Below are 12434 nucleotides of genomic sequence, written 5' to 3'. Positions count from 1 at the left end.
AACGGTTACACGTACACGTGAATGGCACGTGATAACGCAAAATTATTGGGCCTTTTTTTTTTGGGGAACAAACAATATATTACTTACATAAAATAGAGTGGAAAAATGCGTTAAGTCTCGTAAGTTAACAATAATTTGATTCAAATTTGCAGAATCAAGTCGTCACATTCCGAATTTAACTCCATCATAGCACGATATTGTCCACTTTGGGATCCGATTACGCTCTCATGATTTTATTTCTAGGACCTCAGGCCCCGATCACGTCCTCAAGGTTTTGTTTCTGGGAACCCAAACGAGAACTCCCCAGTGAGTCACCATCCTGGGATTGCTCTGGCACGAACTTGCTTAACTTCGGAGTTCCGATAGAACCTGAAGCCAATGAGCTCTCAAAAGTCCTCGTGCTAGGTAGAGATGAGAATATACATATAAGACTTACAGGATCCTCGCCCCTGGGCAATATGGAGTAGGATTTTCCCCTCTTAATCTCTCTTCCTTTCATACTCTTCCTATTTAAACAGTTACGATTAAATCACGTTAACATCTTGTATTGAATTTTAAACTCTATAAGAATATTTTTTTATAAAAAAATTGTTTATATTATAAATCATTCTATAATGATATTTTTTACAAAAATAATATTATTTAGTTATCAAACTATATAAAAGCATATTACATTACAAACCATCTAATTTATCTACGATAATTGATCGATTAAACGATATTAATTTTAATTGATTATAAACAAAATATTTTATAATGCAAACGATTTCTACTGTAATAAACACAAAGTTATGTGATTAGAATGTTTTGATGAAAACTCATTAATCTTATGGAACCAAGATCTTCTCTTTAGATCGAAGTATTTATTTTCTTCCTTTTTTTTTATTAATGGATCGAGGCTTTCTCGCTTAACCAGACCCGGTTCACTTTTACTAGGGATTTCATGCTTTTGGCTTCCCAAAACCAAAACATTCGTTCATCGGAAGAAGGAAGCAAAATCAATGTCCAGGAGTTGAACAAATTCTGTCTTCCGACCAAACTGAAACCCCTGCTTCTTCCGAATCCACCACAACCGGTGAGTCTACCTTTGTCAATCAGTCTCTCATGTTCTGTCTCTTCATTTCATTTTCCCAAGACACAATTTTTTTTTTTTTTTCGGCAATTTGGGGGCTGAACTCTAGTGTTTTGCAATTTGGGGCAGATGAGGGAACTTTCGTTGTACCTCCAGTTTCCTGGCTGCCAATCAAAAAATATTAGGGGTTATATTATGTCTGCTGGCTTTTGTATCATTGTTGGTAAAAGACTAAAACTATATTTAGATGAAAAAATTTTAAAATTATTAAGGAATTTTAAAATGATGAAAATTGAAATGACAAGATTTTATTTTCTAGAATTTGTGAATTTTCTTGCTTGGTAAACCTAAAATAACAGTGGAATTGAATACGGAATTTGTTATTTTTAAACTCTTTGAATGAGAAAAATAAACTTGGAATTTTAGTAAAAGCCTGAATTTATAAATTGACATACAACAATTCCTTTGTTTGGATTCATAAACATAGAAATTTAGAATTTCTAAGTGGAAAAAAAACTTGGAATTTGGAACTTTCAATTCCCAAGTTCAAATTTCATACAAATAGGTATCATTTTCTAATTTCTATGATTGAGAGTTTAAAAATCATAAATTCCGTATTCAATTTTATTGTTCTTTTAGGTTAACCAAACAAAAAAATTTACAAATTCCAGAAAATAAAATATCATCATTTTAATTTCCGTCATTTTGAAATTGCTTAGTAATCTTAAATTTCTTCATCCAAATATAGTGTAAATCACAGAAATTGGGAAATGACACGTATGTACATGGAATTTAAACTTGGGAATTGGAGCTCCCAAATCCCAAGTTTTTTTCCATGCGAAAATTCTAAATTTCTATGGTTGTGAATCAAAACAAGAGAATTAGTGCATGTCAATTTATAAATTCTGATTTTTACCTAAATTTCAAATTTATTTCCTTTGTCCAAACATAGTAATGACTGGGACAAGGATTTTTTTGTTTATTTTTGTTAACTGAAGCAGCCAGCCATTGTAGACTTATCCAGCCATTATTGACTAAAGAAGCAGCCATTGTTGGCTAAAGAATTAGGTGAAATCCATTGTAATTAATATAGTAGTTTCATAGCAGTTTTTTATGACTTCTTGTACTGGTTTCATACCTGATCATCATTGCTTGTATTCCTATATAAATCCTCCGATTGGGAGATGAATAGATCAAGAAATTAACTCTATTTTGGCATGGTATCAGAGCCATTCTGATCCAAAAGGAGTTTCTATTCTGATTAACCTACTGGCACTACTGCCATCTACCCCATAAGACCTGCAGAATAGCAGGCCTTCTACTTTCATACGAATCCAATCTCTCTTTGGCCATATCTGCCAACATCACTACCCATATTGAGCTTGTTAACCATATATATTCCGCTGCATCTCTACCTAAATACTACCCCATACCCTATAAACCATACCCGTTGGAATCACCCAACAAACCCGTGCCATTGCCTCTTCCTCCTTGCATTTTGTTCCTGCATCCCTCTCAGTGAGACTCTATTGTTTCAATAAAGAGAATTTGTTGCAGTAGTAATGGGTGACTCCAAGACCACTGTTTCAGCTGCTGTTACACAAAATGATATGTCTCTGCATATCACCCCAGACAAGTTGGATGGGTCCAACTATTCCTCGTGGTCCCAAAGTGTCCGCATCTACATCACTGGCAGAGGCAAATGGTCTTATGTCAGTGGAAAAAAGAAGGCACCAGCAGAAGCCGATGCATCGTATGCTATATGGGAGGAAGAGAATGCCATGGTTCAATCTTGGCTTCTCAACTCCATAACTAGAGATTTGCGGGCCATTTTTCTCCGACTCTCTACTGCAAAAGATGTTTGGGATGTTGTTACCCAAACTTACTCAATTGAAAAAGATGCATCAAAATTATATGAACTTCGCCATCAAGCACTGGCGACTCGCCAGAATGGTGAGCCTTTATCTGCATATTATGGTAAACTCCAGCAAACATGGCAAGAAATAGATTTCTTACGTCCTGGAAAATTGAAATGTGCTGATGATGTTGCTGCTCGAGAGACAGAAATTTCAGAAGAAAGATTGTATGATTTTCTGGCTGGCCTTGATCCTCATTTAGATCATGTTCGCAGTCAAGTTTTGACTCAAACACCTTTGCCATCTGTTCGTGCTGCTTATGCTCTTGTGAATGCTGAAGCAAGTAGGCAAACCATTATGTTGGTTGGCCCACAAGTGGAAGGATCAGCCATGGTAGTTGCTCCGTCTCGATTTCCCCGTGGAGTCTTGAATTCTCGATCAGGTGGATCTAAAGTTACTGATACAAGGAAGTGTACTTATTGTGACAAGGATAAGCATACTAGAGACACTTGTTTTAAGTTGCATGGATATCCTGATTGGTGGGTTCAAAAGAAGGAAAATCAAAAGAAAAGCATTGTTGGATCACAAGCACACCTGTCTACACCAACGCCTTCCGTGCCTCGAGTAGATCAATATGCTCACTCAGTTTCTCCTACTACTGCTTCCACTTCCTTAGTCGACGCAGGTAACTTTGGTTTTGCTTTGAACACCACATTTGGTGCTCCAAATAAACCTTGGATCATTGATTCGGGGGCTTCTGACCATATGACCAATAACTCTTCATGGTTTGCTTCTCACACTACTCCACCTTTAAATACCGTTAAAGTTGCTAATGGTATTTCCACTCCAGTGCTTGGAGCAGGCTCCATATCATTAACACCATGCCTATCTCTCTCATCTGTTTTACATGTTCCTAATCTTTCTCACAATTTGCTTTCTATTGGTAAACTCACAAATCAACTAAACTGTCTTGCCATCTTTTCTCCTACTCATTGTTGGTTTCAGGATATTCGAACGAAAGCGTTGATTGGTCATGGTAGAGAGAGGGGAGGTCTATACTACTTGGACTTACCACCAGATTGTGAGAAGACAAGTTACAGTTGTCAAGTGGAAGCTAAACAATTTGAAGCTTCTGAAAAAATTTGGTTATGGCACAAAAGATTGGGACATCCTTCCTTTCAGTACCTGCAACATCTATTCCCTTCCTTATTTTCTAAAGTCAAGGTTTCTAATTTCCATTGTGAAACTTGCATCTTTTCTAAAAATCATCGTGTCTCATTTCCTTTAAGCTCCAATAAAAATGATGTTCCTTTCTCTCTTATTCATTCTGATGTTTGGGGACCATTTCATATTCCTACTCATACTGGTGCTAAATACTTTGTCTCTTTCATTGATGACTGCACTCGAGTTTCTTGGGTATACTTACTAAAAACTAAGAGTGAGGTTATGTCTGTTTTTCCAATATTTCATCAAATGATTCAAACCCAATTTAATGCTAAAATTCAAGTTGTTCGATCTGACAATGGGAAAGAGTATTTGAATTATGGACTTGGAACATTTTTTCAACAAGAAGGTATCATTCATCAAACATCTTGTCCACATACTCCTCAACAGAACGGTATAGCAGAACGTAAAAATCGTCACCTCTTGGATGTGGCTAGATCTTTATGTTTTGCTATGCATGTTCCTAAACGTTTTTGGGGTGATGCCATTCACACAACTGTTTTTCTTATCAATCGCATGCCATCACGTGTTCTCCAATTTCAAACACCTATCCAAACCCTTTCCCAGTATCATTCTCTTCCTTCACTCCTTCATATTCCTCCAAAAGTGTTTGGTTGTGTCTGCTATGTTCATGTCCACATGCAAAATCGTGATAAGTTGAATCCTCGAGCCATCAAATGTATGTTTATTGGCTATTCTGCAACTCAGAAAGGGTATCGATGTTACTATCCTCCCAATGGGAAAATTTTTGTCTCTATGGATGTTACCTTTTAGGAACAAGAGGCTTATTTTTCAGAGGGAGATTCGGTCACTTCTCTTCAGGGGGAGATGGGGAGTAAGGAGGAAGAGCAGTGGCCACTTGACATTGGTGGTATGCATTTTTCGGATGAACACTTGTCTGATGCCGGTGATGGTCCAAATTTGCCTAATGATGAGGCAAAGAGTGGAAAAATATTGAAGGTATATGAGAGGACAAGAAAAAGGGGAGATAAAGGAAAAGAAAAAGAAAAAGTGGCTGATGAGATAGACCACCCACATATAGATCCCCTCATTGACCAACTCTCTGACCAATCAGCTGCTACTCATACGAATTATCCTGAGGTAACCACTCATTCTCCTTCTCTTCAGCCTACTATATTTGATGAGTCCAATCATGAGATTTCATTAAGTGCTGATCCAAATGAACCACATCATGAGTCTGGTTCTCGTTATCCTATTCGAGAAAATCGAGGGATACCCCCTGTTCGTTATGGTTATTCTTCTACAAAGGGTATTCAATATCCTATATCTAATTTTGTTTCATCTCATTGCTTGTCAGACTCTTATATAGCTTTTGCAAACCAATTGTCATCAGTCTCAATTCCTAATAAGTTACAGGATGCTCTTAAAAATCCAAAATGGAAAAAAGCTATGATTGAAGAGATGGAAGCTCTTCGAAAAAACTCCACTTAGGAACTGGTTAAACTTCCTGAAGGCAAGAAACCTGTTGGGTGTAGATAGGTGTTCACAGTAAAGCATAAAGCTGATGGTTCAGTGGAGAGATACAAGGCCAGATTGGTAGCCAAAGGTTATACTCAAACCTATGGCATTGATTATCAAGAGACATTTGCGCCGGTAGCAAAGATCAACACTATTAGGGTTCTTATGTCATTGGCAGCAAATCTGGGGTGGCCTCTACGACAGTTTGATGTGAAAAACGCATTTCTACATGGAGACTTGGATGAAGAGGTATACATGGATCTTCCTCCTGGATTCACTACCACTTGTGATATTGGCAAAGTATGCAGGTTGAGAAAGTCCTTGTATGGATTGAAGCAATCACCAAGGGCATGGTTTGGCAGGTTCGCTCAATCCATGAGAAGTTATGGGTTCAAGCAAACTCAGGCTGACCATACCTTATTTCTTAAGCATGATAAAGGTAAACTTACAGCCTTAATTGTTTATGTGGATGATATGGTGGTTACAGGTAATGACGTCGAGGGAATTCAAAAACTTCAAATGTATCTAGCCAAGGAATTTGAAATGAAGGACTTGGGTACTTTGAAATATTTCTTGGGTATTGAAGTTGCAAGATCAAAGCATGGCATTTTTCTTTCTCAAAAGAAATATGTTATAGACTTATTAACTGAGACTGGGATGTTAGCTTGTAAACCTGCAGACACACCAATTGAGCAAAACCATAGATTAGGAGACTATCCTGATCAAGTTTCGGCTAACAAGGAAAGATACCAAAGATTAGTTGGGAGGTTGATTTATTTGTCTCATACACGACCTGACATAGCCTATGCTGTAAGTGTGGTGAGTCAATTTATGCATAGGCCAAGTGAAGCCCACATGGATGCTGTACAACGCATTCTCAGGTATTTGAAGTCTGCTCCTGGAAAAGGCTTGATGTTTTCCAATCATGGACATCAAGAAGTTGAAGGATACACTGATGCAGATTGGGCTGGGTCAGTAACTGATCGCAGATCGACTTCTGGATACTTTACATTTGTTGGAGGAAATCTAGTTACTTGGCGCAGTAAGAAGCAACATGTAGTGGCTAGATCCAGTGCTGAAGCTGAATTTAGAGGTATGGCACATGGCGTGCAAGAATTGTTATAGCTCAAGATTTTGTTGAGAGAATTGGGTTTCAATTCTACAAAGCCATCAAATCTTTATTGTGATAACAAAGCCGCCATCAGCATTGCTCATAATCCAGTTCAACATGATCGTACTAAACATGTTGAAGTGGATAGGCACTTTATTAAGGAAAGGTTGGTTGATGGTACCATTAACTTGCCTTATGTGAAGAGTGATGACCAGCTAGCAGATATTTTAACAAAGGCAGTGTCAAGTAGGATTTTCCATCTTTCACTCAGCAAGTTGGGCATTCGAGATATTTATGCACCAACTTGAGGGGGAGTGTTAACTGAAGCAGCCAGCCATTGTAGACTTATCCAGCCATTATTGACTAAAGAAGCAGCCATTGTTGGCTAAAGAATTAGGTGAAATCCATTGTAATTAATATAGTAGTTTCATAGCAGTTTTTTATGACTTCTTGTACTGGTTTCATACCTGATCATCATTGCTTGTATTCCTATATAAATCCTCCGATTGGGAGATGAATAGATCAAGAAATTAACTCTATTTTGGCAATTTTTATTCAAGCGATATTCGATTCTAATCTAAACTACGAGGAGGGGGATTCGAACCTGGATATGTTAGTGTAACGTTTACTGTGTTTTTAGAGCACTGTTTGTTTAAATACAATGTTTCAGTGGAAGACATTTTGAGAATGTTTTTGGGAGGATCCGAAGTTTAGATTTTCTTATGTTTTATTGTTTTTGTGTTATATGCAAAGGGCTGTTGGTCTGCTATAATTTTGGGTGGAAATGTCGGCTCCATTGATGCCGTCGAAGAGACCACATGAGGAGAGCCTTGCAGAGACTAATGGGAAAGGGAAGTTGCAGAAGTCTGAAAATCAAGCTTCTGAACTCTCCCCTGGCAATGTTGCTTTCAGGGTACTGTGCCCTGCGTCCAAAGTTGATAATGTCACTGGGGAAGGTGGCTCTGTCATATCACAGATTTTTCAAGAAACTTTTGTAAGGGTCAGAATTGAGGAAGCTGTCCCGGGATGTGATGAAAGGGTTATTGTTGTGGGTTCTGATGGAGAGAATGATGTTGGTAGCGAGCATAGAAAGGAGGATAGCGTTGAAGAGGCAAATGTGGATGAAAAGCATGATGGTACTGGGGAGCCAAGAGAAAAGCATGATGTATCTCCATCTTTGCAGAGGGCTCTGAAACTTGTTTTTGAGAGAATAGTTGAAGGGGAAACAGAGAGCGATGGAGCGGATGAAGAAAGTAATAAGTCTTTGACATTTGTTTGCAGATTACTAGTCCTTTCATCTCAAGTGGGATGCCTCTTGGGAAAGGGTGGTAGTGTTATCAAACAAATGTCATCTGAAAGTGGGGCACAAATCCGGATCCTTCCCACAGATAAACTTCCATCATGTGCGGCAGTTTGCGATGAACTAGTTCAGGTAACTTCAAATATCACTGTATATTATGTAATACTATCAAGCATTGCTGCAGAGTACCTAATTTTATTTTAGTCAAGATATGAATAAGTGAGTTGTGCCTACTTTAACATTTTCCGTCACTCAGATTTTATTTAATCAGCAGGGTTGTCAAAATGCTCATGCAATGAAATATTGCGGATGTAATATTTACGCATTATATGTAATCTTTGAGCATTGGAAATTTGCACAGTACAGTAGAATTTGGTTTACGTTTATATGTTGATGATTCTGATGCAAAAATTTCTATTTGGACATCCTATTTTGATAATTCTGCTGCAGATTTCGGGGAACATTGATGCAGTTGGGAAAGCTATTGAATATGTTTCCCGGCAGCTTTTGGATAATCTGCCTCATGATAGTGACGCTTCCCTTGCCAACACCACTGGGACATCATCTAATTCATTCGGTCAACCTCTTCTAAGACCCGAAATACATCCACCACCTAACCACTCCGAAGGGGCTCCTGATATTTATCAGCCTGGAGATTTTGCTGCTCATCCAGTAAACCCTAAATTACATGGAAGTGGCATCCCTGGTAGGATGAAGCCTTCTCAGGAAGTCCTAACTTTCCGCTTATTGTGCCCTGAAGAGAGAGTAGGCGGTGTAATTGGCAAGGGAGGAACCATAATAAAGACACTTAAGCAAGAGACAGGCTGCGAAATCAGGGTTATGGAAGGTGTTCCTGACTCAGACGACCGTCTTATTGTTATATCTGGTCCTGTGGTATGGTTTTGGCTTTTTCTTCTTATTGGACACATGTTTTTGGCGCACACAAGAGAAAAACGATACACACACATTGACAAATAGAGGCACACACAAGCATGCACACGGACACAATCTAAGCTGTTTGACATACAATTTACTATTGCAGCATCCAGATGATAGGATATCACCAGTCCAAGATGCCGTTATTCGTGTGCAAAGTAGGATATTCAGGGCTGTACCTAATAGCAAGGAACAATCCATGATGGCGAGGCTTCTTGTTTCCTCTAATCAAGTAGGTTGTCTCCTTGGAAAGGGTGGTACCATTATTGCGGAGATGAGAAAGTTATCTAGGGCCCATATCCGTATAATGGGGAAGGATCAAATTCTGAGATGGGCTTCAGTTGATGAAGAAGTTGTTCAGGTGTGTTTTCCTTAGTGCATGCGTGGTTCTTTGAGTCTGAAAAGGTTGGCCATATCTCTATCTTGGGTATCATTATGTGAAGTGGCTGCTTTTGCTTCTCAGTTTAGTTGCTGTAAACTTTATGTGGATTTGTGCATGTTGTTGATATTAATAGTCCAGAAATGCTGTCTTTGTTTGCACGCAAGTGTTCCGTGTTTTATCATATTTAACAAACTCGGCCTTTTTTTTTTAATCAGCTGTGGTTGCTGCTAAATGGTTCCTCTTATTACAGATAAATGGAGAATTTGAGGCCGTTAAAGATGCTCTTCTGCAGATTACCACTAGGTTGCAGCATCACCTTTTTCGTGATGCATTTCCTTCTATACATTATCATCAAAATCCTGCATTTTTGGATCAACCTCCATTTCAATCATATCTGAGGAGGGACTTCTCACCTCCAGGAATGCATTCTAATTTAGGCCCATCGTTGCACAAGTTTGATGCTGTTGGTGGCCTGCCCCCTCATGGTAGTTTTCATCCTCACGACAATCGTGCTCCCTTTGTGCACAATATTCATAGGTTAGGTGCCCGCCCACATTTATCCGAGAGAAGACCTTGGGGCCCTCAGGTATTTAGTTGTTATAGACACTTTTACTTATAGTTCTGCTTTAGATGGTTTCTGTATTTCTCCACATACATCTTTTTCAACTTTTGTTGATTTTTTCAGTCAGGTGCTTCAAACTTTTTCATCATATGCTTGTTTCATCTTGAGATAATTATAAGGGTGGAAATTGATCTGCACTGTAAGTTGCTGATTTACGTTTGTATCCCAAACTTATCCACAGGGACTTCATGAAGGTGGTGGTCCACTAGGCTTGCCAAACTTTCCAGGTGCTCCTCAAAGAAGAATTCCGGGGTTTGGAGGAAGCCAACCAGCAATAGTTACCAACACCACTGTTGAAGTTGTCGTGCCTAGTTCCCTTGTTCCTATTATAAATGGGGAAGATGGTGAATGCTTGAAGCAAATACGTCAGGTACATTCTTGATCTGACCTTGTTGGCGTAAAGGAAGAAAACAAGGATTAATAACATATTATTAAATAGATGGCCGTGAGGATATTTGGAAATGGAATGAAATACATGACCTTGCTTCCCTTTTAGTTATAAAATTTAATTAATGACTGAGAACCCCCCTTTTAGTTATAAAATTTAATTAATGACTGAGAACCCTGTAAGTATATGGGGTAGTGTACATCTGCTCAGAAAAACTGCTCGCACCTGATTGACGTTTGCTTGCTTATAATCGCCCTTCCTCATTACTCCTAATTCCACAAAATTAGGTCACCAATTTTTTTCTATTGCTTTTGCACAATGTTAATTAGAGAATCTATGTTCGTCGCTTCAGACATAGTCTACTTATGTCTAGAATCAACGCAAATAAATTAATTGTCAGGATACACCAGTTGAACTAAAACCAAAGTGGCATAGATAGATAGAAATATGGAGAAAGAAGGGAGGTGAAACTAAGAAAGAAAGAGGGCCGTGAGAGAGGACAGAAGAGGGTAGTCTAGGATTTCAATATTCTTCAGTTGTTTGCATAATCGAGTTTAAATTTGTACGCTACATTAAGTGGATCTCACTATGCTTGGTGTTATATGCAACAGGCCTTGCCTTGCCTTGTGCTTGGAAATAAATTGAGCTGTTCGCAATATGCCAATTATCGTTATTATTTTTGTAAAAAAAACCTCAAATTCGATTGGCCTGTCCTTTGCTTACTGTGTGCTTGGTTTTCATTGCATGATAAAGTTCAACTTACAATTTTATTGGAATTTGGAAGCGTATATATACATATATTTAATTATTTATGATTCTACAGTTTCATTTAGTAAGAACATGCTTTGTTTCATAGCATTTACACTTCTAATATGACCAACACTGTTCCAGATTTCTGAAGCAAAAGTTACCATTACCGAGCCCAAGCCTGGAGCAGTTGAAACTGTTATTATAATATCCGGAACACCTGAACAAACGCACGCTGCGCAGAGCCTTATTCAAGCATTTGTGATGAGTGAGACCGAATCTTCTTGATTTAGGGTAATGCTTTTCTTCTTCTTAATTTGGTCATCATAACTGGGTATATTTATAGCACAAATAGCACAATATATAGAAGTTGGTATTATATACAAATACACTGTAGCAAAATAATATCAAATTATGCTTTTGTTATTGTTTTGTTATAAGTCAGGTCTCTCATGCTCTCGCTAAGTTGCATGAAAGAACACTCCATATAGTTTGTAACGTCTGCTATTTGAAAACAGTTTGTCAGCTGAAGACTTTGAAGATTCAGATCCGCAGAACCATAATGTTGCAGTCCCAATAATCGTGAGATTTCTGAACCTAACAATGCAAATTCGTTGGTCCATACATGAAGAGCGTTCCTCCTTTTCAAGTTATGCGAGGATCCCTGTTGGCATCCATGAAAGTTGAAGAAAAGATTGGCTTGGATAATAAGGTTGTAGTAAGTTTCGAGAAAGTTCTAATATCACATTCTAACCTGTCTTGTGTATCCGATAATCTGAGCATATGTGAAACTTTTATATAAAATGTTAGACAACCTTGCCATGTCAATTTTAGGTAAATCCAGTCTAAACTATTTTTTTCTCGAAAGGAAATAAAAAAAAAAAATTCAGAAAGCATGACAACTTTGTCTTTCATTCATTTCTGTGTGCGTCTGCGCAATGAAACATGCCTTACCATTACTTCCTAGTACATGCTAAGCTATCCTTTTTCAGTAGGACTCCAATTAATGACGTTAATGTTAATATCAGAACAGTAAACAAATCCGGTCCTTGTCAGGTGCTTAGATGAGTTTAGATATTTACTCTTGTGTTTGGCAAACATTTGGTTACGTTGTTTTTGAAGTGAATGTCTTGATTAGAACAGTTTTAGTTAAGGTTCAGGTTTGTATGCTGTCTTTCGTACTCGACTTCTTTTTCTCTCTAACTATAGATTGTAACATGCAAAATAGAATCTATAACCTCCATTGTGCCTATACTGAAAATCTGATTAATTACAGAGGCAAGTTGTTAGATGTCTTAACCTTGGATCCATGTTGAC

At 38.1% G+C, this 12434-nt stretch overlaps 1 protein-coding gene across 1 annotated transcript; it reads left to right on the top strand.

The window, feature by feature from the left end:
• The first annotated feature begins 852 nt into the window (after positions 1–852).
• LOC137709505 (RNA-binding KH domain-containing protein RCF3-like) lies at positions 853–12290 on the top strand. The gene is made up of 8 exons (XM_068448595.1): positions 853–1075; positions 7496–8174; positions 8493–8936; positions 9085–9339; positions 9611–9946; positions 10164–10352; positions 11262–11411; positions 11636–12290. The coding sequence occupies exons 2-7, from the start codon at positions 7527–7529 to the stop codon at positions 11403–11405; spliced, it is 2016 nt and encodes a 671-aa protein (XP_068304696.1). The 5' UTR covers positions 853–1075; positions 7496–7526; the 3' UTR covers positions 11406–11411; positions 11636–12290.
• The last annotated feature ends 144 nt before the right edge of the window (positions 12291–12434 follow it).

The sequence above is a fragment of the Pyrus communis genome, chromosome 1 (assembly GCF_963583255.1).
Source record: "Pyrus communis chromosome 1, drPyrComm1.1, whole genome shotgun sequence".
Lineage (NCBI taxonomy): Eukaryota > Viridiplantae > Streptophyta > Magnoliopsida > Rosales > Rosaceae > Pyrus > Pyrus communis.
The sequence above is the reverse complement of the archived record's forward strand: the minus strand, read 5'-3'. Positions and strand labels throughout refer to the sequence as shown.